The sequence below is a fragment of the Bos grunniens genome, chromosome 10 (genome assembly GCF_055505025.1).
Source record: "Bos grunniens cultivar Pamir isolate PY7600 chromosome 10, Bosgru_T2T1.0, whole genome shotgun sequence".
In the NCBI taxonomy this organism is placed as follows: Eukaryota; Metazoa; Chordata; class Mammalia; order Artiodactyla; family Bovidae; genus Bos; species Bos grunniens.
The window spans coordinates 1105097-1131103 of NC_141174.1; the positions used below are offsets into that span (position 1 = coordinate 1105097).

The 26007-nt window shown below is 47.3% G+C and overlaps 1 protein-coding gene across 22 annotated transcripts in view; it reads left to right on the plus strand.

Moving 5' to 3' along the window:
- TTC7B (tetratricopeptide repeat domain 7B) overlaps positions 1–26007 on the plus strand; it is a 272932-nt gene that overhangs the window by 135681 nt on the left and 111244 nt on the right. For 18 of the 22 annotated variants that reach the window (XM_086319126.1, XM_086319129.1, XM_086319125.1 and 15 more), the window contains exons 6-9: positions 2202–2280; positions 8746–8918; positions 16207–16270; positions 20076–20213. In XM_086319126.1, the coding sequence (XP_086175252.1) occupies positions 2202–2280; positions 8746–8918; positions 16207–16270; positions 20076–20213 (454 nt within the window). Of the gene's footprint in view, positions 1–2201; positions 2281–8745; positions 8919–16206; positions 16271–20075; positions 20214–20730; positions 21104–26007 lie in introns of those variants that run through there. The other 4 variants (XM_086319141.1, XM_086319138.1, XM_086319143.1 and 1 more) reach the window with 3 other exon arrangements.

Genomic DNA, 26007 nt, shown 5'->3' on the forward strand with positions numbered 1-26007 from the left:
GACCCGTTTACACGCAGCCTGTGCGCGTGTCCTCCCAGGCGCCCCGGCCGTCCCTGCCCCCATCCTCCCCCGCCCCCACCGGCACCCCGAAGTCGGTTCTCTAACAAACAGGCCTTTCTTGTGTCCCCGCTGTTTTGTTCCTCCTGCGAGCATCGTCCTGGGCTGAGAGCGCGCGTTTCCGCTGTCGGGAAGGTGAGAGCTTTGGCGGAAAGCTCGCAGCCGGCCCTCTCGCTGCTGTGACTGAGCGAGCCGTTCCCTTTGTGTCACGGTGGACTGGGTCATGTCGGGATCATTTCTAGCTAGAACATTCTGTGCTTCTGTAACTGGACAGGTATCTCCCTCAGCGAGGAGGGCCCGGGAGACGTGCTGAAGGGCCAGCTCCCACCTGGTGGCTTGCCCCTGAGGTACGGCGTTTGGACTGAATGCTGCCTGCTGTCCCCGCCGCCGAAACAGCCGTGTAAACCCGGGCCTCCGACTGCGTTGCCTCAGCGCCGTCTTTACTCACACAGCTTAAAACGCCATGCTTTGTTCATATGTGTATGCGCTGTGTGCGCTCAGTCATGCCAGACTCTGGTGACCCTGGGGACCGTAGGCGCCAGGCTCCTCTGTCCTGGGATTTCCCAGGCGAGAATACTGGAGTGGGTTGATCTTCCTTCTCCAGGGGATCTTCCCCACCCAGGGATCGAACCCGCCTCACCTGCATAGCAGGCGGACTCCTTACTCCTGAGCCACTGGGGAAGCCTCTTTTTGTGCATACTAGGAGTTTACTCTGGGGTTCTGGACTAAAATGACACTGCTCTGTCCCGCCTGTCCCTTTCTCAGCTGTAGCTGTTCCTTCCCCTCACACCCCGCCATGTAACTTAAGAGAACGCAGCTTCAGTCCAAAGTGGATATACTCTGTTGCCTGTGAACACAGATCCCATAAAAGCAAATGAAGGGGAAAGCAGCAGAGATTGCATGTTCCAGGGCCTATTACCTAATTTTTATTCACGTTTCCGTTAGTGCTGACTGGAGTCCTGAGCACAAGCCTCTCTTTTAATGCTGCCCTAAAGCCTCTGATCCGATGTCATCTGGTATGTGTGGGTGAGAGGACTATGGGAGCGTTTATGTCCCGGCGCCAATAAACCATTATCTTCAAGTTCTGGGGGTGTTCTTGTGAATGAGAGCCTTGGGATGTCGTGTCGATATAAGACACGAGTTAATAGCCCCGTGAGTGCTCAGAGCACTCGGAGCCCACGTGTCATTTGCTTTCATCCCTTTGTGCAGTTTAAAGTGTCATCCAAGGAGAGAGCCGGATACCTGGCCTCTTCTGCGCCAGCACCTGCTGACCTGCTCGGCGGCTTTTTGGAAAGATGAGATGTGTTCTCATGAGCAGGTTATAAATATCACTGGGTTATGTCATAGGAGGTGGCGGTGCTCGGTGTAAAGCGACCTGCAGGGAAGTGATCCCAGCCGGCCGGGCTGGGCACAGCCTCAGAAAGGGGGGACAGACACGTGGGGTCTGGGCGTGTGGGTCAGGGTGAAGCCAGGTGTGATTTGCCTCTTCACAAAACGTGCAACCCACGCAGTGAGGTGTGTGGCCGTGTGTGAGATGCGCTGACCTCAGCCCAGGGGCACCTGCCCACTCGGGAGGGGCTGTGACCCTCTGCCTGCCTGCTGGGGTTGGGGTTAGGCTGGGGGGGCGCGGGCGGCTTTACTGGGCAGTCCTGTGTGTTCTCGAAGACAGAGAGCGCTTGCCCGATGGAGCCCCTCGGTTTTCATGCCTCTGCCCTTTGTCTCGCCCACAAAGGAGGCAGGTCACAAAACCCTTTCCCACATCGCACACATTCCTGTACCTTTGTGCCAGCCATTCTGGGATGAAAAGAGTTTAGCACCACTTAACAGAGCAGGCTGAGCTACTGGGGGGTGGAAGATAGACTCGTGAAAGATATCTTGCCTTTTTTTTTTTTTTTTGCCTCAGATCTGGCTTTCCAACATTTCTTTGCTTGAGAAACTCTGACTGTGGAAGCACCAAAGCCCATCAATCTTAGGTCAGATTTTTCAGACTTGAGCAAAGACGGACAGACACGTGCTGAGCGATGGTTCGCTTACCGTCTCACCGACAGCTTTTACGTAGACAAAATGCAGTGGAATGTGTGTATAAAATATTTAACATTAATAGGCGCCGGATGGGAGCCCTGTCAAATTCTGTGTGCCCACAGGAGCCTGACAAGAGGAGTCGGGAGATTCAGAGAGCTCCTCAGAGCGGTTGAGACCAGAACAACCCAAAACCTGCGGATGGTAAGTGTGACTGCCGACTTGGTTCAGGCCTGAAGGCGCTGCGGGCACCTTCTCTCGCTTTCGTATATAAATTATATATGACGTATCATCACACATCAGGTAATACAGACGTTATACATCTTAAACTCTATCAGTGAAGCATATTGTTATACATCATTCATTCACCAGTTTAAAGTCGTTGGAGTTTAGTAGTCGCAAAATTGTTCAGCCGTCATTTATATTTCAATTCAGAACTTTCTCATCACCCCGCAAAAACCTCCGTGCCTGTTACTGGTCAGTCTCATTCTACTCTTCCTGCAGCCGCGGGTGACCACTAACTCACCTCCTATTTCTGTGGATGTGCCTGTTCTGGACACGTCACATAAGCGGCTTTGTGCGGCACGTGGCCTTGCTGTGACTGGCTTTTCTTAGCCCCACGTTTTCAAGGCCCACCCGCCCTGTGCTCTGTGTCTTCACTCCTCTCCCCCGTGGTTGACGTTCCAGTGTGGGACAGAGCCGTCTTTATTCAGCCACCAGTGCCTAGGACACTGGATTGTTTCTGCTTGTCGGCTCTCATGAATACCGCTGCTGTGAACATCCTCGTGCACGACCCTGTGTGGATACTTGTGTTCGTTTTTCTTGGGTATATACCTGGGACTGGGGTTGCTAGATCACATGGTGACTCTACATTTGACCTCTGGAGGAACTGCCAAACTTTTCCAGACCGATTGCACCATTTTAGGTTCTCACCAGAAGTGACGGGCGTTCCAGCTTTTCCACGCACTCGACAGCACTTGTGTATTGTTTCTTTTCAGTTCTAGCCTCCTAGTGAGTGTGACGTGCTGGCTCACGGTGGTTTTGACTTACATTTCCCTGATGGCGAATGACGGACATCTTCTCAGTCGCCTCTCGGTCACGTTGTTAAATCGAAAGGCGTGCACCCTGTGCAGCAGCCAGCACTGGGCCCTCTGGACACCAGGGTGGTTTGTGTGCTGAAGGGTCATACTGCACCCTGAATGGGGCAAAGCACGTTAGATCCTAGGAGTACCTAGCTGTTCAACTATACTGACCATAAAACCCAGAAATAGGAAAGCTAGTTAAATACACTGGCTGGTCAGCAGCTTGGCTCGCCTGTGGACTTGAGTTCTGTCTCCTCCCTTTTAAACCTTTCACTCTCCTGCTGGGAGGCTCGTAGTCACACCTCCACAGGGTGCCCTTCAGAGCCGCAGTCACCCAGCATTTGCGCGAAGGGCTCTGTCTTTTGTCATCCGGGCTGTCGTCTGCCCGTTATCATGCGTCCGTTACCATGGTTTTTTATTTTTTTGTCCACATCACCTGGCATGTGGAATCTTAAACTCCCTGACCAGAAACTGAACCCACGCCCTCTGTAGTGTAAGCCTGGATGAAGTCTTAACACACTGGAGCGCCAGGGAAGTCCGTCGGGAATCCTTTAAATGCTGTGAGTGTTCAGTTGGGCGAGGCTCAGCCACTCCCATCACAGGAAATGAGGCTGTATCTTCATTTTGGCGTCTCCAGAACACTAGGATGTGGACGCACGACTCGCAGGTCCAGGCGGCTCAGCCACAGGCTCTCCTGGCATTACAGTGCCAAGCCTCCTCAGTCGTGTCTGACTCTCGGTGACCCCACGTCCCGTGGCTGGCAGGCCCTTCTGTCCATGGGATGCTCGAGGCAAAAACACTGGAGCGGGTTGCCATCTCCTCCTCCAGGGGGTCTTCCCAGCCCAGGGGCTGAAGCCGCGTCTCTTAAGTCTCCGGCATTGGCAGGTGGGTTCTTTACCACTAGCGCCACCTGGCAGGCCCAGAATTATAGGAGGTAACAAGATGGATGACTTCACGCACACACACGCCCCAGCAAGAACTCGCTCGGTCTTTGACATTTATTTATGTGTTGATATGATTCATGGGTGCCTCAGAAGTTCAAAGAAAACGTTTTTTGATCAACACAGTTCTTTAAGCGAAAGAAAAACCCTGCAAAAATATGGATAAAAATTATTGCCACATGTCTTTTCTCTCAAATTGACCTCCCCCCCATTCCATAAAACTTCCCAACTGGTCAGCATGAACAGCTTAAGAGATTTGAAAGCATAATGAGAGTACTGGCAAGTGTTCTTGTAATTGTTTTAAAAGCTCACTTAGCCAATCTTTCAAATTCTTAAATATAGACTCTCAAAGAATATATATTTCACTAAGGAAATAAATGGTTCTTTTTCATTAAAAGGCACGTGTACACGGACTGCACCACAGGAGTCTGCCTGTTGCTCACGCCAACATTATTTTCCAGAATTAGAGAATATTTTCTATGATTGTGTAAGGGTTATGATTTTCAATCAATGTGTTTTAACTTATAAAAATCCTGTGAGGTAGGATTCTGGCCAGAAATAAGTGTTTTTGTTTTTGTTTTTTCCTGACAAACCCAGTGAAGAGGCTTCTAAAGGAAGCCTGTTAGGACTAAAGCTGGCCCTGGACACTTCCAGCTCTTAACTAACTGGTTACTGTTAACATGGGCTTCCCTGGTAGCTCACGGGGTAAAGTGATCCATCTACAATGCGGGAGACCTGAGTTTGATCACTAAATTGGAAAGAGTTCCTGGAGAAGGAATGGCAACCCACTCCAGTATCCTTGCTTGGGAAATCCCATGAACAGAGGAGCCTGGCGGGCTACAGTTCATGGGGTTGCAAAGAGTTGGACACAACTGAGTGATTGACATGTTCACGGTCAACACCAGGGGAGTCACTTCACACTCAGTGTCACATTTGAGTTGCAGGCACACCTTTGGTCTTGGTTGATGGTCCACGAGTGACCTAAATGAAACTGTTTCTAATTCCTTGAGTGCTCAGCCAGCAGTGTGCATCCGATACATCTGAGGCCTTTGAGCAAACACGCATCCCTGTGCCTGACCTCGGAAATGCCAGCCTGTGGCCGGACTCAAGAACCTGTATTTTCTACTTTCCACAAGTGATTCTTTGCCCAGCCCAGCTGAGAAACACTTCTCGGACATCTTCACTGGCGTCCTCTGGTTTCCTCCGGATGTGAGGAAGCTTCTCTAGCTATTGCCACTCGTGAGACAGGGTTTCTCGTGTGTGTGTGTGTGTGTGTGTGTGTGTGAGACTTTGTTTTTTTTTTTAACTTTTTATTTTATATTGGAGTATAGCCAATTAACAATGTTGTGATAGTTGCAGGTGGACAGTGAAGGGACTCAGCCTTCCATAGACATATATCCATTCTTCCCCAAACTCGCCTCCCATCCAGGCTGCCACATGACATTGAGCAGAGTTCCCTGTGCTGTACAGCAGGTTCTTGCTGGTCATCCATTTAGACATAGCGGTGTGTAAATGTCCATCCCAAGCTCCCTAACTGTCACTCCCCCCATTGTTACCCACTGGCAATCTTACATTCCTTCTTTAAGTTTGCGAGTTGGTTTCTGTCTTGTAAAAAAGTTCATTTGTATAATTTCTTTTTAGATTCTGCACATAAAGGATGTCATACGATTTTTCTCCTTCTCTAAGACAGTGTTTCTTAATTGCTGTCTGATTCCTTTTCGATTAGCTGATAATTGCAAATTTATAATATCCTTATGAGACGGAAATGACAACCCACTCCAGTATCCTTGCCTGGAAAATCTCATGGGCAGAGGAGCCTGGTGAACTGCAGTCCATGGGGTCACAAAGAGCCGGGCACGACTGAGCGACTAACACTAGGAGATGGAAAAGTTGCTTTGTAAACTCTGGAGTGAAACTATAGCAGAGAAGGATTTAAAAGTACATTTCCAGCAACCCCATTCCTAGATAATACTCCAAATAATTGAAAGCAGGTTTTCAAACCAAAACTTATGTATGAGTGTTCACAGCAGCACTCCTTACGGTAGCCAGAAGATGGAAACAATTCAAGTGTCTACCGCTGATGACTGAATAAACAGGATACGATGGAATATCATTCAGCTGCAGAGAGGAGTGAAGGGCTGGTTCATGCTGCTCTGTGGACAAACCTTGAAAAGACTATGCTGAGTGACAGGAGTCAGACACAGGAAGACCACATGTTGTTTGGCTCCTTTTATGTGAAATGTAAACCAGGCAACCTACAGACACAGGAAGCAGAGTCGTTGTTCCCAGGGTGCGGGAGGAGGGAGAGTGGAGAGTGACTTCTTAAAGGATATGGGGTTTCCTTTTAGGGTAAAGAGTGTTCTGGATCTAGATAGTGACCATGGTTGTACAACACCGTGAGTGTGCTAAATGCCACTGGATTGCACACTTTAAAATGGTGAATGTTATGTGAGGTTTATCACAGTTTAAAAACACATGCAAAAAAAAGTGCATATAATGACCAGCTTTGTACAAAGAAGTTCAAGTTCTTCTTCCAGACCAGCTTTCTTCCTTTCTTTCCTTTCATTTGAAATATATTTGGTAGTTATCAACAATTGTTAGGCATTTAAACTACAAGCTATATATGCCCTGAGTATAAAACATAAAAGTGTCATAGACGTTGGTGATCTTGCTGATAATTTCTCCTATTCAGTCTCCTCTGAACTTCATTTGTGCTTTCAGTGAATATAACCAACATCCTTCCTAATCGGAGGTACATGATGAGCTAATGCCTTTAATATATGCAATCACATCAAAACCTCATTGAAAAGCTCTCTCGGGAAGGTTAATACCTTGAGGGAAAATGAGGTCTGACGTGAGCTGTCCAGCAGCGGACAAGCAGACTGTCTTGAGGACAGAGACTTTTACCTTAGAATCCCTCTGTGGCAGATACATCCACAATGTGAAGTTCCTGTTCATTTTTCTCCTTTAACATTTTTTTTTTCCCTCAGCTAGAGCCAGTGGAGGTTATTCTTGCCAGCTGATGCTTCCAGCAGAAGTCATTAAGTTTATATGACTGCAGTGAGATCAAAATGAGGCCGTAACGGGAGGTTTAAGAAAATGGTCCAGGAAGTGTTTAGGTCCTGAAAATCGTGTTCTTATGAGATCTTTACAGACGGCTCAGTTGGGGATGATCGGAGTGCATCTAATTTCACATTTTTATAGACATTTAAAGCCAGTGGGTCTTACTTGGGAATAATGAAGAAAATTTGCCTTTACCCCGTGGTTATCAGGAACCACTAAGCTAGTGATTGGTTTGCATTTAGGTTTCCTTGTGGTGTTTTTAGAGATTTCCCATAGATGAAAGCCTAGCAAAGTTCTCTTCTGGAACATATTGGTTTAAAAAGTCTTGTTCTCAGAAGATCAGTATCCTTTGCCTGCCTCTTCCAGAGAACGTTAAAACCACGCGGGAAACCTGCTGGGTGGCGCTCTCTTTCCCTGCCTCTGGCTGAGCGTGAGGTCGCCTGGATCACCCTGCAATGCAGTCCTATTTTCAGAGGGATTTTTAAAAATTTCTCTTCTTGGTCACTGGGAGATGATGAGGACATCCGTTAGCACAGTTCTTAGTACCTGCCTTCTCTCCCGCCCACAGTACGCCGTCCGCGGCGCTATCGGGGCTTCCCAGGTGGCGCTGGCGGTGAAGAACCCGCCGCTGCAGGAGACGTAAGAGACGCGAGTTCCATCCCTGGGTCGGGAGGATCCCCTGGAGGAGGGCGTGGCAACCCACTCCAGCACTCTTGCCTGGAGAATCCCATGGACAGAGGAGCCTGGCAGGCCACAGTCCAGGGGGTCGCAAGGAGCCGGACAGGACTGGGTGACATAGCACGTGAGCACCCATGGTGCTGTCCCAGGCAGCAGAGCTACAGAGTTAGGAAAACACAGTAACCTGCATCCAATCTAGGAGGACAAGACTCAGACATTTCTGAGTTTTCACAGTGAGAAAAGAGATACCTACCCGGCTTTGAAAAAATGTATTTCTTGATCAGTATCCGTAGTTCCCACTTTGCCCTCTCTGCACTTTGCACAAGGCCAGTGGGAGCCTTGGGCCGGAAGACCCAGGAGGCAGGGAGAACAGGTCAGGGTCTCAGGTGCTGAGGGCCAGGGCAGGGACACGTAGGACTTGTCCTTGGCACGCCTAAGAAGGAAGACGTTCTAAAAATCTGCACCGGACATCCTCTTTTCATCAACAAAGAGACTTTTTTCAGGGATTACATCATCTAGGTTGAGTTCTGGCTTTCTGCCACCTTCAGGCTTTAGCAGGCATCGGTTGGAGAGTGACGAAAATATTTGCAGTTCACCTATTATTTAGTTAATATAAGAGCTTTTGGAAAAGAGCTTAACTAAAAATTTCAGGTCCAAAACATGTTTAGTGTTCCAGAATATAACAGAAGCAGGGCAGCATTTGAAGGGCATGAGGTTATCTGTTTTTTAAATGTTATTTTTATTGTCATCAACGGGAGAATTTTCATCAAAGTAAAAATGTTTAATGAGTCTTGGAATAGTGATGACCAAGTGGTGGCTGAAAAATATTCACTAAATGAGCAAATGAATGAGTGAATGACACAAAATAGATTGACGGCTGTCCCTTTGCTCCTTTCTGTCCCCAGACAATAGCCAGGCAGCTGGCGGAGATCCTGTTGCGGGGTATGTGTGAGCAGAGCTACTGGAACCCTCTGGAGGATCCGCCATGCCAGTCACCCCTGGACGATCCTCTCCGGAAAGGAGCAAACACAAAAACCTACACGCTCACCCGGAAAGCGCGCGTCTACTCAGGAGAGAAGTACGGGGACTGCTGCCTCATTTGTGGGTTGGGGGACGGGAGGGAGACTTGGGGCCCCCAGGCGGCACTAACGGTTAAGAACCCGCCCGCCCAGGCAGGAGACAGGAGACCAGGATTCAGTCCCTGGGTCAGGAAGGTCCCCTGGAGCAGGGCGTGGCAACCCACTCCAGTGTTCTTGCCTGGAGAATCCCACGGGCAGAGGAGCCTGACTGGCTACAGTCCATGGGGTCACAAAGCATTTGACACGCCTGAAGCGACTTACACACACACACACACACACACACACACAAGAGTGTATAGAAGTTCAAGGGTAGATTTTTTCTCTCCTGAAAGAGAACCAGACGAGCAAGTCTAATTTACCAGTTTAATAAAGATACCTCTTTATTTTTCATAACTTCAGCAAAATCCATGCACTAGTGGGGACCTTTTAAGTAAGAAAATGCTCTCATTCTTATCTAAAATAGCTTGGTTGCTATTCTCAGTCTTCACTGTTGGTTTTGGGATTTTCATTCAGATTATTACAAGAACTTCAGCATCATACAAAGTTATTAGTAAGCCAGAGCTCACTTTTTTTCTTTTCCTCAGCAATTCCTTGATCCTTTGTTTAAAAATTTGTTTTACACCGAATTAGCTGTAAGAAGAAGGAGAATTAAGTAATTAACAAGTGATTCATAATTTACAAGTGACTGAAAGGTGACGTCTCTGTCGAGTGCGTTCATTGTTTTCGGTTTTGAAGTTGGGCTGGATCACCTCTGAGGATGGTGGGGTAAGGGTCCATGCCAGCTCCCTCTGGGCTTTCCCCCTCGGGAAGGAGTAGGCGGGAGACAGAGAGAGGCCCCGAGGCGGCAGGAAGACGGGACCCGGCGTGGCTCATTCCCGACTCCTCCCTTCGGAGCCTTCCTTCCCGTCTTTGTTCCCACAAGACCGAGGCTGGTGGCTTTTCACAACCTCGCAGTGAGGGAAAGAGGAACATGTGTGAATAACTAAGGACACCTCCTTTAGTCACTGTGTGGTGGGAAAATGGCGGAAAGCCCTCAGGCTGCTGCTGCTGAGGCCCCGGGGAGCGCTGACCGACGTGGGGACTGGAGGGCTATCGCGGTGAGGCTTCTGAGCACCGCTCTGCAGCTTCGGGGGCAGCACTTCTCAGGGTAACTGCCTCTCAGTTGGTCAGTCAGTTCAGTCGCTCAGTCGTGTCCGACTCTGCGACCCCATGGACTGCAGCACACCAGGCCTCCCTGTCCATCACCAACTCCCAGAGTTCACTCAAACCCATGTCCATTGAGTCAGTGATGCCATCCAGCCATCTCATCCTCTGTCGTCCCCTTCTCCTGCCTTCAATCTTTCCCAGCATCAAAGTCTTTTCAAGTGAGTCAGTGCTTCGCATCAGGTGGCCAAAGTATTGGAGCTTCAGCTTCAACATCAGTCCTTCCAATGAACACCAGGACTGATTTCCTTTAAGGATGGACTGGTTGGATCTCCTTGCAGTCCAAGGGACTCTCAAGACTTCTCCAACAGCACAGTTCAAAAGCATCAATTCTTTGGCGCTCAGCTTTCTTCCTAGTCCACCTCTCACATCCATACATGACCACTGGAAAAACCATAGCCTTGACTAGATGGACCTTTGTTGGCAAAGTAATGTCTCTGCTTTTTAACATGCTCTCTAGGTTTGTCATTGGAGAAGGCAATGGCACCCCACTCCAGTACTCTTGCCCGGAAAATCCCATGGACGGAGGAGCCTGGTAGGCTGCAGTCCATGGGGTTGCTAAGAGTCGGACACGACTGAGCGACTTCACTTTGACTTTTCATTTTCATGCGTTGGAGAAGGAAATGGCAGCCCACTCCAGTGCTCTTGCCTGGAGAGCCCCAGGGATGGGGGAGCCTGGTGGCTGCCGTCTGTGGGGTCGCACAGAGTCGGACACGACTGAGCGACTTAGCAGCAGGTTTGTCATAGCTTTCCTTCCAAGGAGCGTCTTTTAATTTCATGGCTGCAGTCACCATCTGCAGGGATTTTGGAGCCCAAAAAAGTAAAGTCTCTCACTGCTTCCACCTTTTCCCCATCGATTTGCCATGAAGTGATGGGACCGGATGCCATGATCTTCGTTTTCTGAATGTTAAGTTTTAAGCCAACTTTTTCACTCTCCTCTTTCACTTTCATCGAGAGGTTCTTTAGTTCCTCCTTGCTTTCTGCCATAAGAGTGGTGTCATCTGCATATCTGAGGTGATTGATATTTCTCCCAGAAATCTTGATTCCAGCTTGTGCTTCTTCCAGCCCAGCATTTCTCATGAGGTACTCTGCATATATGTTAAATAATCAGGGTGACAGTATACAGCCTTGACGTACTCCTTTTCCTATTTGGAGCCAGTCTGTTGTTCCATGTCCAGTTCTAACTGTTGCTTCCTGACCTGCACACAGATTTCTCAAAAGGCAGGTAAGGTGGTCTGGTATTCCCATCTCTTTCAGAATTTTCCACAGTTTATTGTGATCCACACAGTCAAAGGCTTTGGCGTAGTCAATAAAGCAGAAATAGATGTTTTTCTGGAACTCTCTTGCTTTTTTGATGGTCCAATGGATGTTGGCAATTTGATCTCTGGTTCCTCTGCCTTTTCTAAAACCAGCTTGAACATCTGGAAGTTCATGGTTCACGTATTATTGAAGCCTGGCTTGGAGAATTTTTAGCATTACTTTGCTAGTGTGTGAGATGAGTGCAATTCTGCGGTAGTTTGAGCATTCTTCAAAGAAAGCATTGCCTTTCTTTGGGATTGGAATGAAAACTGACCTTTTCCAGTCCTGTGGCCAATGGCCACTGCCTCTCGGTCTTCTTAAACTGACCCTGGTCTTTCTCTCTCTCATCATCTTGTTCAGTTTGCATTTCTAGTATGGATTCAGACTAGTGAGCATTTTCTTAACTTTTTCCTGCATTCCTTACCCCTTATCTGGATTCATAGAACATCTGTTCTAGCAGTTCTCAAACTCTCACTTTTAAAATGCTGACCCCTTATTATGAGCTATTTAGCATCAGGACTGAGGTTCTTTTTTAGGTAATGTTTTTAAACCTTAAAAATAGACCCTAGATTTTCCTCTGCTTTGGATGCTTCATAAGTGCCAGTATTTTGAAGACTCCAGCTCTTGCTTCCTCCCGCAGTCAAGTTTGACATGTGGATGAAGCTCTGTGTCTGTCTGGGTGCTACTCCAGTGTGCCCTCACCTCTTGAAGGAAGCAAAGCTCAGAGTGCTGGCCGTGTCTCCCTTCTTTCCGGAAGCACTCAGTCTTTGCCATACATCAGCTTCCCCATCTGTACAAGAGTTATGGAGGCAAAACATAGATCAAGTTAAATGTAGCTATTAGTTAATGGGAAGATTCCCATGCCATGAATGGTTATTGAGACACAAATTTCACTTCACACAAATAGACACAGTCATTTTTATTAATGTTTTGTTGAGATCTAATTCACATACTATACAATTCACTCATTTAAAGTGTACAATGTGCTTTAATATAGCTTTTAATAAAGTCACATTGCTCATCACTGTGGTCAAATTTAGAATATTTTATTACCCCCAAATAAACCTAGCACCCCTTAGCCTGCCTTCCCCCGAAACCCTTATATTTTCACATGAATTTTGGGATCATTTGGTCTATTTCTACAAAAAAGAGCAACTAGGATCATGATAGGAAATGAGTGTAATTTGTAGATTAATTTGAGGAGCGTTGCCATCTTAGCAGGGCTTCCCAGGTCGTGCTAGTGGTAAAGAACCCGCCTGCCAATACAGGAGACTTAAGAGACATGGGTTCGATCCTGGGGTTGGGAAGATCCCCCGGAAGAGGGCATGGCAACCCACTCCAGTACTCTTGCCTGGAGAGTCCCTGGATAGAAGAGCCTGGCAGGCTACAGTCCATGGGGGTCACAAAGAGTCGGGCACGACTGAAGTGACTTAGCACACGTGCGCACCATCCTAGCAATATTAAGTCTTCATGACCATGAAATGTCTTTCCATTTATTTTCCTTCAATTTTTTTGACAACAATTTGAAGTTTTCAAGGTATAACGTTTGCACTTCTTTTGTAAACTTATCTAAGGGCGTTTTGGTGTGTGTGGTATTCTTTTCAATACTATCATAAATGGAATTGTTACTATTACTTTTATTTTGGGGTTGTTTGTTGCAACTATATAGAAATACAATCGACTGTCTGTATTGAACGTGTACGCTGAAGTCTTGCTGAACTGCTTTATTAGTTCTAATAGTTTTTTAGATCCCTTGGGATTTTCTATATACAAGATCATGTCGTCCGCAAATACAGGTTTACTTCTTCCTAACATGGACACCTTTGCTTCTCTTTCTTTCTTCCATTGTATTCCTCCTCATAAGAAGCACTTGAGGTGGCTTAGATAGAGAAATGCACATTAGATTAGACAGTTACCACAAAGTGAAGAGGAGGCTAGAAGCGCCGATTTTGTGCCAGGAAGCGGATAACGATTTTTCGAACCCTAGGAGTGCCACACGCCATGCTGAGCCCCTCTGTAGGCCTCAGAGGGGAAAGAATTATCCTGGCGCCCAAATACAGGTCCGAACCTCCTGGCAACCAATGCAGAGGCTTTGGTAAGGATGAGGATGCTGTCTGAAGGATAACAATGAGGGACATTGAAAGATCCTGATAACTACTTCATGTCAGAACCGAAGGGATAAATGGCCAGCTCTTCCATCACCTTCCTCCAGATCTAAGGCTCCAGTTTCCCAGCTCCACAGCCTGAGGCCTGGGGGCCCAGGACCTCCCCTTGACACTCTTGGGCCCTAAGGGGACAACATCACAATAGGAGAGCCCAGCAGTTTTCACTGTCCACCCTGAGCTCCGCAGGGAAGAGGGAAAGAACGGCCAGAAATAGGTCTAGAGAATTCGTAAGTGGCGGGGGGTGAACTACAGTCTGCAGTTTTTCAGGTGTGTCTCAAAACTGTCCTTTCCCTTCCTCTGGTCCCTGCTTCTTCCTGCAGGTCCTCAGAGCTTTGCGGCGCCCCTGCGGACCCATCTTGCCTGCCTTGAAAAGCGTAGAGGATGGAGGAAGGGTAGAGGAAGTAGAATTAGAATCGGTTAATGTGCTACTTGTTAGCAGCTCTGGTTAAAATAACACAACCTCACATACAAGCAGCCTAGACGGTGCAGATGGAATCTGGGGATTATTTTGGACGCAGTTTGCTGGTGTTAAGTCACAATTAGCATGGGCTCTCTCTCTTTTCAGATAGTCTGGACAATGCAGAGCTGGCTAGCTATAAAGCAAAAAAAAAAAAAAAAAAAGCTTAATGTTACTGCTTTTTTTGTGAGGCCCCAGTTGCATGTGAACATGAACCAGAATGTCAGGAACTGATGGCAGGATGGACACACACACACACACACACACACACACACACACTCACTCACTCACATGAGCATTCTGAATTCAAAGCCTGTAGGCTCTATTTCTGAATTTAAGGGGAAAGAAGAGTTCTCTCTTGTAAAAACCCAAGGCACCTAAAGCTACCTCTTAAATGAGGTCACTGCAGATTCTAGAATCTCGCTCCTTGCTCACAGGCGCCCCCCTCCCCACTTTAAAAAAATTTTTTAATTGGAGGATAATTGCTTTACAGAATTCTGTGGTGTTCTGTCAGACCTCAACAAGAATCAGCCACAGGCACACCCATGTCCCCTCCCTCCCGGACCCCCTCCCGTTTCCTCCCGCCCCAGCCTGCAGCCTGAGCTCCCGGAGTCGTACAGCAGGTTCCCATTCTATCTGTTTCACACACGGGCCTGTACATTTCCACGTTACTCCCTCTTCCCATGTCCGTAGGTCTGTTCTCTATGTCTGTTTCTCCCTTGCTGCCCTGAAGCTCACAGGCGCTTTTTTTAAATCTTAGTCCTGAAAGAGCAATAGGAACCGTCCCACAGGTGGTCTCCTTACGTCCAGGATGTCCGAGTTGTAAAGTCTCAGCCACTGTACTTTTCTTACTCCTCATGGTCTTTTGACACAGTACAAAAATTGCCGGTACTTAAAAAGAACAAGTATTTAGAATCATTTGGAAAACATTTTTTGACCATTTGGGGGTGGCATGGGGCCTCATCCCTTCTCTTAAGTTAAATGTAATAGTACACCAGGGAAGGTGTAAATTTAGTCTTTATTTAGTCATCTCCAAAACATCCAGGCGTTTGTTTGTTTGTTTTTAACCAAGTTGACTTCTTGTTTTCGGCCCCACTGTACGGCATGCAGGATCTTAGTTCCCCAGCCAGGGACTGAACCTGTGCCCCTGCGTTAGGAGCGTGGAGTCTTAACCACTGACCGGGGGAAGTCCTTAACCAAGTTCATTCTTCCTGCATTAGGAGCGTGGAGTCTTAACCACTGACCGGGGGAAGTCCTTAACCAAGTTCATTCTTCCTGCATTAGGAGCGTGGAGTCTTAACCACTGACCGGGGGAAGTCCTTAACCAAGTTCATTCTTCCTGCACTCTTCTAGCGTTCCACAAAAAAGACTTGAGTTTGGCCCAACTTGTGATGCAACTCACAGTTCTACTCAAGGATTCTAGAGCTTTAGAATGGAGAAAATTGCAGGAAGTCTTTTAAAATGCTCAAACCAGAAAAAAAAAATGATATAGAGAATGGAGATCAGAGTTATGTTTGGCTTTTATTGTTCTATAATCCTGAGCAACATTGAGCCTAAAAGCCTTTCCTTTGAATCCAAGATGTTGAGTCTAGCCAGATTCCACAAAATTGATCAATAAGACAGTTCTTGTGTGTTACCCCAAAATACAGCATGTGTGTTTCTGTAAGATAGCTCACTTAGCTCACGAAACTCTTACAGTGTCCTAGGAATTATCCAAACTCTAAAATTGCTTCCAATCTCCTATTTCATCGAAATGACAATATACAATATGCCAGCTAGCAAGTAAGATATAAGAAGAGTACCGGGTAGTGAAATGTCTGCAGTTTATAACTCATAATGGGTTTAGGAGAAAGTCTGTGTTATTGAGACAATGTCAGTTTGTACTTATCAAAATTTCTGCCTCTATAATAGTCACAAATGTTACTTGAGCTTTTAACTTGGTTTCTACAGCTTTACTCTGCTACCTGCTATTTAAATGCATAGTTAAAATGTATAAATTCCATAGAAGTAAACAAATTAATTCAAGTGTCCATCATCCAGCATTTTGCTTGGTTCTATACTATATAAAAATCTAGAAGCTGTTAGCATTCAGTCCTGCTCTTAGTCATATATTTTGTGTTACTTTGAAATTGCCATATATCAAAGTGAATTTTCTTTATACAGCATTTTTTGTCCTCAAGAAAATACTGAAGAAGCCCTGTTGTTACTGCTGATTAGTGAATCAATGGTGAGTAGAATATGTTTTTACATTTTTCTTTCCCCGATTCCTTTAGTTCCTGTTTTGATATGGTGACTCCATCAGGATAGTGACTCTTTCTTTGCATAAACAAGAAGAATACTTTCTGAAGGGGATACCTGGTGGGAAAAATAACTACAGTGGTTTAAAGAGAAATGTTTCTAATTCTTGGGCTGGCTAGAAATGGCCCTAGGTTGGCCTGAAGCATGAAGCTTCTCTTTCCCTTAGCAATTAGCAGGCATCTAAGTTCATTCATTTATCCACAAAGTACTGATTGGACAAGAACACGGTTGCATATGGGTAACTACACCTAAAATGACCATCAGGGGAAACTTAAATTGGTGGGGGGCGGGGAGAAGCCCTCAAGGGTAAACCTTTATGAGCCCTCTTCATTTGCCTTGGTGGGAGGGAGAATCTGGGGGTGAAACACTGGCTGTATTGAACCTCTGGTTTCCGTAGCAGCAGCCTGATGAACCTGCCTGTGTTCCCACCCAGGTCCTCTCTCCAATCCCCCACCTGTTCCCCAGGCATTGCAGAGTCCCAGGCCAGGAGAGCCCACTCTGTTACCCGGCTCTGCTGTTGGGAGGGAGTTTTTGCCAGACCATCAGATTCCTTTGAGATGTTTTCTTAGTGTTTGGCCAGGAGATCGAATTTAGGTCTAGAATTTCATCATTCATCATTTACTGGGTTTCTTCTCGGCACTTCGCTAGGCGTGACAGCCCAGCTTGAAGCATGCCAGAGTAATATGGGTCATAGTAGTTAGTACCTTGGCACGTAAATGATGTGTGCTGAGCACCTGAGCAGAACAGCAAGCCTTGGGGCTTGGAAGGTCCTGTGCCCACCTACTCATTTAGACGAGGGACTAGAGGCATCCTTCAGTGGCCTCCTGTTCCTTCTAGCAGACATCCTGTCTCCTTCTGTAACTCCCAACCTGCTGGGCAGGCAGGAGGAAAAACAAGGAGAAAAAGGAGGTGTAACTAAAGCAAGAGAAGGTGGTCCCCTCTACTCCAAGCTTACAGTTTAAATGGAGGCAGGAAATATTCCAAGCAAGAAGACTTAGAAACGGGTGCTGAGTGAAGAAGGGGCAGAAGAGGCTGGGGTTGGGCAGGGAGGGTAGATTTCTTGCCTTAATTTAAAGCTTTGGGTTTTCTTTTTCTGTGAAATGGCCCTGAGATGTTTACAACAGGGAGACTGCTTGAGTTACCGCATCTTTTTATTTGGAAGCCCTTTGACGTCATTGGCCCCACTTCCTCTGAAGGATACAGGTCGCCTCCATGGCTCATCTTTCCTTGACTGTCAGCTGGTGACTGCGGATGGTGTCATTTACATCCTCTCCTCTGCCTTGGCACAGTTGTGGAGGCGCATATGTGCACAGGCCAGCACCTGTGGCCTCCTGTAACTGGTATTCAGACGAGCAGATCTCGATGTGCTCCGTCGCTGGTTCTGTGGCGGGTCGATGGGGCGGGGGGAGTGCTCACTGCCATTCCCTCCTTCTCACGGGGCTCTTCACAACCTGGTATTTAGCTTCCTTTGGGCAAACTCGGTTAGTGACAGTGGAAAAGTCCTGAGAGCATGGTGACCATACACTTTCGATCTCTTGGACAATTCTGATTGAAAATTTGTGTTCTGTTGTCAGGCTGTGTGCATTGCAGTTTGGAATTTGGGAAAGCTGGTGACATCTCTAAAATGCATGCTCTCAGAGTCAATGCCTTGGGAGTGACGTCTAACTCTCCTGCTCCCTCACTGCAGTGATAGACCCTAATAATACTCAAATTTCAGATCCCCTTGAGGCAGTCAAATTTGACTCTGTCATATTTAATTTCCAGAAAATCTCTTCAGAGGATGATGAAATCCAAATGATGACAGTAAATAAGAAGGACGAGGTTTGCCAACCAGGACGGTTATGTTCTCCCTGTAAATCATTCCATGGTTACGTAGGTAGAAATCTAAATTAAGTTGCCTTTGGAAGCCTTTTTTCATGTCCCTTGATTTTTTTTTCTTCCAGTTTTTAGACAGAAAATAGATGTGCTCAATTTCAGAACCAAAATGAGAATTGCTGTGTTGTGTGTGTGTATGTGTGTCTGAGAAAACTGTATTCTCCTCTGCTCCTGATTTTAACTTAGAAACATAAATTTGTCAATGGTCCCTCTGCCTACAGGAACTCATTTGGAGTTGAACTGTGTTCTTACCTCAAATCAAATTAGTTTCTCCAGGAGAAGGGAGTTATCAGAACTGTAATTTAGCACAGTTACCACTGAGACAGCATTCTGGGATATTTATTATTTGTGGACCTGCTTGAGATTCTGTACTGTACCTTTTTAATCAAAAGGCACTGATAGACTTTCTTTTTAAAAAGAAAAAAGGAACACGTTTGGCATAACCTGAAAATCTTTCTTAAATGATGTTTTGTTGTGTTCCCTTCTGTCCCAGGTCGGTCTCAATATGGAACATTTGGAGGAAATAAATCAAATGAGACCACTGGTAGCAGGCCCTATTTCCCTCACAGCTTCTTTTGTTGGCTCCAAAGGCATTCCTAACCAGAAAAACTTACAATGAAATTTTAAAAAGCAGGCTTTTTCCATAAGAGATGACTCACTTTGTAGGAAGTGGCCTGTCTTATATATTTCTTATTTGTCTTTGACATTTAAGAGGAAGGAGTTTTAAAATGAGTAAGTACTGACAGGAGGCTACAAGTCCATGCCTTGGACTCACACAAAAGAAAGCATCCGTCTCATTAGTGACTGAGAAGGTGTGTGCATGGCTTTTCCAAGTGTCAGGCTGGAAGGTAAACGCTGGGCTGCCGAGACCCTGGTCTCTCGAGAGCCAGTTTCACAGGGAAAATGGAAGGGCCCTTTCTGTGTTCCTAGGGATGGCTAGGTCTTGAGCCTTCTGTTAATTAGAAGGAAAAGAAAACAGGCAAAGTCTAACTTTATTGGTACTGAACTCCCTGTTAGGGAGAAAAGGGAAAAAATGAGCTACGTTTAGAGTCTCCAGTACATGTGATGTGTTTGGAGGAATTGGTGGAGTAATTGCAAAAGTAATGAAAACAAGTTGCCATGGAGAGCAGTTGATTTCTAGATAAATGAGATGAATAAGCTTGAATGCGCCTGCGGTATTTCTGTGCTGAGCAGTGGGGGTGTGAAATAGACAAGCCTCCTTGTTCTCCCCAGTCCTTTGCGCTAACATCTTTAAAAACCAAAGTCTGTTTGCTTCTTACTTTCTCTTCTACATCTGTTCTGTGCTTCCCTGAACAAAGTTGAAGGAGTCTTTGTAGTCTTTTCCAGTGAAGCTATCATACAGAGATTTGAATGTTGCTTGGGTGAGAGAGGGAAAGATACATCTCTGTAGGACTGATGTGCCCTGATAACACCGTTTGGCAATTGAAGTGTGGGGCTGGGGATTTTCTCCTGCTCTTTCATGTAGAGGAGAAGCAGGATCCATAAGTGAGACACGGCAGGGCTTCATCTGATGGATGATTCTGCTGCCCCGGAGCGCAGCTGTGTCCGCTGCGTGGCTGGCTGTGAACCTGAGCCCAGGAGAAACCACTGTGCTTTGCATCCACTCCTGAAGCTTCCTCCAGGCGCCTGCCAATGTGGACAAGTGCCCTCCAGGCCTTCTGAGTCCTGCGGTGCTCTGGGGATCTTGAGTAAACGACCCCTTACTCACTCGTGCCCTTGTCCCCAGGCCCTCGGCAAGCTCTCAGGGGCAGCAGGCCCTGAATGGCTTCCCTGCACAAAGCGATAGCTGTGTGCATGGCCAGCTCACCATCTGCTTCTCTTTTCCGTGTTGTTTTCAGGCCAACCGGGACGCTGTGCTGAGCAGGATACCTGAGCACAAGAGCGACCGTCTCATCAGTTTACAGAGTGCATCTGTGGTCTATGATTTACTGACCATTGCTCTTGGAAGAAGAGGCCAGTATGAGATGCTGTCAGAGGTACAGCCCTTGAGTCTGGTTGACTTCCAGGCAGTGGGTGGTGCTGGCGGTGTGAGTGCTGGAGGACCTGGGCTACCTGGTCTTCACACATACACACACACACACAGGCGGTGTGTGCACTGGGAAGAGCTGGCGGACGTGATCCTGCCACACACACACACACACACACACACACACACACACACACACCGCCCCCCTCACTGGCAGCCATGTACCCTCGGGCCCCTCATCTAACTTTGGTTTCCTTCTCTGCAAAATGGGAATCAGGCTGCACAATGCGGTGGTAGAATTCACTTGTGCTCAGTTCCTACTGGTGGTCCATAAACCCACTGGGGGTCAGTTTGTGTGTAAGAGAAAGCGAGCGTTTCTCAGGCAGTTTCTTCTTCAGTGTGATTTCCACACTGATCCCCATTCTCCGACCTGTGATATTAATTTCCTTGTAAAGCTGGTTTTATTTTATGTCAAGTATTGAGGCATAACTCCTGGCGCACTAACGACTTCCGGCCCAACGTGTGTCAGGTGAGCCGGGACTTCCGGCCCAGGGTGCGTCGGGTGAGCCGGTGCGGGCTTAAGGGAGAGTAAGCGGTGCCTTCACGTGTAGTCTTGCGCTCATTCTGAGGAGACCCCAGTTGCTTGTAGATATCGTTGCCGCCTCATTCCCTCAGCTGCTAGGAGACATTCAGGCTGGAAGCTGGACTGTTTTACAGTTTCAGGAGAAGCTGGTTAGTCGGAGGCCATGCTTATGCGTTATTGAGGGACTGCCCAGAACACCAGATCTACCCCCCGAGAGGCTAACTCAGTCACAGGACCACTTTATCTCTTCTCCAGTGGAGTAAAAAGAAAAGGAGGAAAGAAAAACCACTCCTGTTGTTCAAATGAACCTTTCCACGGTATTTATCTTGTTTCTTCTAAATTTATACGCGTTGCAACAGCCTCTGGGCACGCGGACAGGGAATGAAATACTGTAACAGATTGGCTGACGTCGGACCGGCGCCCGGCTCACCCTGTAGCCTGCCGGTGCACCGCCTCTTTAAGCAGGAGCCTCGGGGAACAGACGAGCCTGCGTGGCTCCCATCTTTTTTTAGCCTTTGGTTTGGTGACTATACAGGGCGACCGTTACTCAGGCTTCAGAAAAAAAAAAAAAGCCCCTCGCAATCTGGCTCAGATGAAGCGATGAGTCCAGATGTTCCTGTCCCAAAGTGCACACCCGGGCACGTCCCAGGCTTGGGGTGGGCCCGGGTTCTTCATCACCCCGGGGGCTTTGACTCCCAGGGACCCTCTCCTCCTGGCCAGCTGAGTTCCTGTCCACCGCCTCCACCAAGGAGCCCATCTGCAGGGAGAGAGCCAGGCAGCTCACAGCTGAGTTCTTTTAAGGTGAACTTCCCTCCCTGCGCCGACAACCACTAAAAGTCTCTCGGCGTCCAAGGCTGCGTGGGGCTTGCACGACCCCTCTCCTCCCATCACGGGGCCACAGAACTGGTCCCCGGCTTGAAATTCGCCTCTGTCCGAAACAGGTGTGAGGAGGCCGGGGTGGCCGGCGTGGCGGACGGGCTGGACGGCCCCTGCCTGCAGGCTTATTCTCGTGCCACGAATGGCTCTGGGGGGACGGCTGTCACCTAGCGGCATTTGTCTGTGAGGCGGAGGCTCCCTGGCATGTGCTTCCGCCTGGCGCGGAATCCTGGGACCGCGTTTTCAGCCAGATAGCTTTCACCTTGACATCACGCCTAGCCTTGTCTCGTGGTCGTGCCCTGACACTCAAGTCACTGGGTAGTCTGGTTGGTTGGCAGAGCCTTGATTCAGAATTTCACCGCACTGGTCACATGGACCCTGTGGAGACAGTGCGGGGTTGATTTGAAGGGGCTGGAGCAGAACAGTGGGAGCCTTTGGAGCCTTTTGAATTTTGTACCATGTCAGTGTTTTACCCATTAAAAATGTAAGTCAGTGGATCAAATATATAAAATGGAGAGCATTCATTTTTTTAATCCCATATATATGCAGGCCCTGATTCTGTGCCGGGGGCTGTGATTAGGGCTGGGGGCGCAGTATCTTGATCAAGGTGGGGTCCCTGTGGGTGAGTGACCCCTAGTCCAGAAAAGGAGACAGCCAAAGCAGCAGGCACTAACCATCTGGGGTGCCTGATGTTGGGAGAGTCTCTGTGCAGGTTCTGCATACAGTCATGAAGGATTTGAATCCTCGGCCTTAGTTTTTCTTGCTATTTCTACTTGGGCTTGCAGATGGAGCTTTCCCCAGCAAACATTTGGTATCCGCGTTGTCTCAGATCTAAGTAGGGCTGTCGTGGGAGGAAGGCGAACTCGCAGAGCATCTCGCAGGCCGGGCCTGTCTTTGGAGAGCTCTCCTCCTGGGGATAGGGGCTTGGTCCACCCTTGGTTGACCAGACAACCCCCCTTTGCTCTCAGGTCCTACTTAATCTGTCCTGCTTCCCTCATTTGCTGCTGTTTTCTTTCTTTCGTTTTTCCTTCTTCTCATTTACCCTTCCATTTTCTGAGGACTTTAGGTTAAAAGGCTAAGTGAATTTTTTTTAATTGAGGTAAATTTATAAAACATATACTTAGCCATTTTAGAAGGTTCAATGCAGTGGCATTTAATACTTTCCTGCTGTTGGGCAGTCATCACCTCCAATTTCAAAACATTTTCATCACCCTGAAAGGAAACCCCATCCCCATAAGTATTTGTTCATCATTTCTCCTTCCTGCCAAGCCCTGTCAGCTGCTAATCTGAATTGTGACTCTGTGAATTTGGCTATTTTGAATATAATAAGTCCCCAACATACAAAGGAGTTCTGTTCAGAGAACATGTTCGTAAGTCCAACATAGTGAGTCTAGATACCAACTAACACAATGAGCTATATAGTACTGTACTGTAATAGGTTTATAATACCTTTCACACAAATAATACATTAAAAGAAAAATAGCAGAACATTTTAAATTTTACAGTACAGTACCTTGAAAATACACTAGTACGTACAACCACTGGCATAGAGAGGCTGGCCATCAAGTGAACAGGCAGGAAGAGTTACTGACTGGAGGAGGGAGAGGAGGTGGGAGATGGTAGAGTTGAAGGGTCGTCAGCAATGGGAGATGGAGGGCAGGCTGCACTTTCACTCACACTTGGCACTGATGGGACACACATTTGCGTCTTTGAAAGTTTGTAACTTGAAGGTTCATATGTAGGTGACTGACTATATTTCATATGAATAGAGTCATCCAGTATATGATCTTTTGAGCTTATTATACTTCTTTCACCCACTTAATGTTTTAAGGTTCTTCTGTCTTTTAACATGAATCCATCCTCTTGGCTGATAACATTCCATCGTATGGATACACTGAGATTTGTTTCTCCATTTATCAGTTGCCAGGCATTTGACTGTTACAAATAGTGCTGCTCTGGGCAGCTAGGCTTTAAACTTCCTACATTGCTCCTTCTTTTTTTAGTGATTCTCGTTCATGCTGTGATGGTTGATATCCCATCTTCATCTCGTGCATCATCACCACAGTGATCTTTCTCAAACACTGTCTGTTGAAAAACATTTCATGGCTTTTCCCCTTGCCCCTTCTTTTTCTCCCTCTTTTTATTTTGTTTTGCTTTCATTTTCCTCCTAGAATGAAATTGACTTCATGGTCTTCCTGCCATAGGCAGCAGCCCAGCAGACTCCTTGAAGAGTTGAACAATATATACAATATGGAAAGGAAAAAGTCAGAGAATCCCACTCTTTAGAGATAGTTGAGTGCCCATTGACATTTTAGAGATCAGTTTTTTCATATTTCTCTGTTTTTTACACTTCATGAAACTTTTATTCAAAAATAGATATAGGCAGTGACTGTATATAACTTCATCATTTTATATAGCTGTAGAGTATTCCATTGTTTGAGTGTACTAAAATTTATGTAACCAGTTGCTGGTTTATAGTCATTTAGGATATTCCTAAATTTTGCCTTTAATAATGTTACATAATAGTTTTGTTATAATTTTGAACCTATGCCTTATTGAATAAATACATGTACATCTTTGTAAGTTTCAAGGAATGGAATAATATTATAGGTGTTTTATTGTGAATATTCCCAATCATTCTTCTCCCCTCTATCGACACCCCCACCCCAGCCCAGCCACCTCAACCCCCAAACCTAAGTCAGCCGTCTCATGTGTTCTGGACCCAGGCCCTAAAATCGGAGAGCTTGGGTTTGAGTTCCTGATTTGCCACTTACTAGTTTTATGATTCCAGCAAGTCATTAACCTCTTATGCCTCAGTCTCACCTTCTGTAAAATAGGGATAATACTCACACGCATCTCATATCATTCTGAGGCTTGTTTGCTAATCCGTGCAAAGGGCTCAGAACAGAGCCCAGCGCGTAGATTGCATTAAATGGCACCTGCATCCTGCCACGTTGTCCCTGCCACTCTGCACAGGACTTGCCTGGCACCGGGGAAGCAGCTTATTACACAGGAGTGATCCAATCTTTCCAGAAACTTCCAGTCATCAGGAACAAGCACGTGGAGAGGCAGCCAGTTAGAGAAGGCTGGACAGTGAAGGCGTGTTGATTGCAGGTGAAAGTTAGACCAGGTGCGGCGGAGCTGGCCGGTTGGCCACCAGGGAGGATTGCAGCAGCCAGTGTGGGAATTGGCTCCACAAGGCCTGAGAGGAGTTAAAACATCTAAGAGCAGAGGGACAGCCTTACCATCAAGGTCAGGGAGGCGGGAGGGCGGAGAGGAGGAGAGGACCCCGGGTGGAAAGTGTGGAGGCGGGTTGTCAGGCCCCGAAATGCAGGGGTCATCTTTGTGCCGGCTGGGACCTTTCATGAACAGAGGAGTCACCACCACCAGGCTGCTGTGAGAGAGGTGGTCTTGCCTCCTGCTCACCCCCTCCTCCCTTTTCTTGTCCCCAAGCAACAGCAACACTCCTGCGTCAGGACCTGCTGACCCAGGTCCTCCTGCCAGCAGGAAGAGGCCAGGGTGACTGCCTCGGCTCCCAGCCCGTCTCCTCCTCGCCCCTCCTGTCACTGACACCTTTGCGTGCATTGTAAGTGCTGTGTAGACCCTACCCTTTAAGAGCTGTGCTTGGGGACTTCCCAGGCGGTCCAGTGGTTAAGACTCCATGCTTCTTAATGCAGGGGGCGCGGGTTCAATACTTGGTTGGGGAAGTAAGGTCCCACACTCCCGCTGCACAGCATGGCCAAAATAAAAATCTAAAAATTAAAAAACGAAAGAACTCTGCTTACTCGGGGAGCAGAGCCACTCTCCTCTCTGGCTCTGTTGTTTGAGACAGAAGTCTCTTCTCGCATCTCAAGAAGGCCCCACACCATGCCTTTCTTTCTCTCGGGTGCTATTCAGCCAGACCCTGGTGAGGAGCATGGTGTACAGAGGGAATTCAAACCAAAGGAAAATCCCACCCTCATCCTGACAGGTTTGAATACAAGCGCGATGGTTGCCGTCCCTCCAGTGCTAGGAGTCTGTGTGTTTTTAAAGACTCACGTGGGAACTGCCCTGCTGGTCCAGTGGCTAATACTCTGTGCTCCCAACGCAGGGGGCCCGGGCTTGATCCCTGGTCAGGGAGCTAGATGCCACATGCCACAGCTAAGACCCAGCACAGCCAAATAAATAAAAACAAAAAGGCTCATGTGAGCCCTGCTGAAAGGCTTGTGTAGGAAGGAACACTTCTTTTCTCCCTGTTCAATTTGAACAGCAGTGCTAGTTGGCATGACAACCTGTGCTATTAAAAGTAAAGCAACGAGCACCGCTTTCCTCGTTTTTGAGAATGAACCCAAGCTGCTAAGGAGGT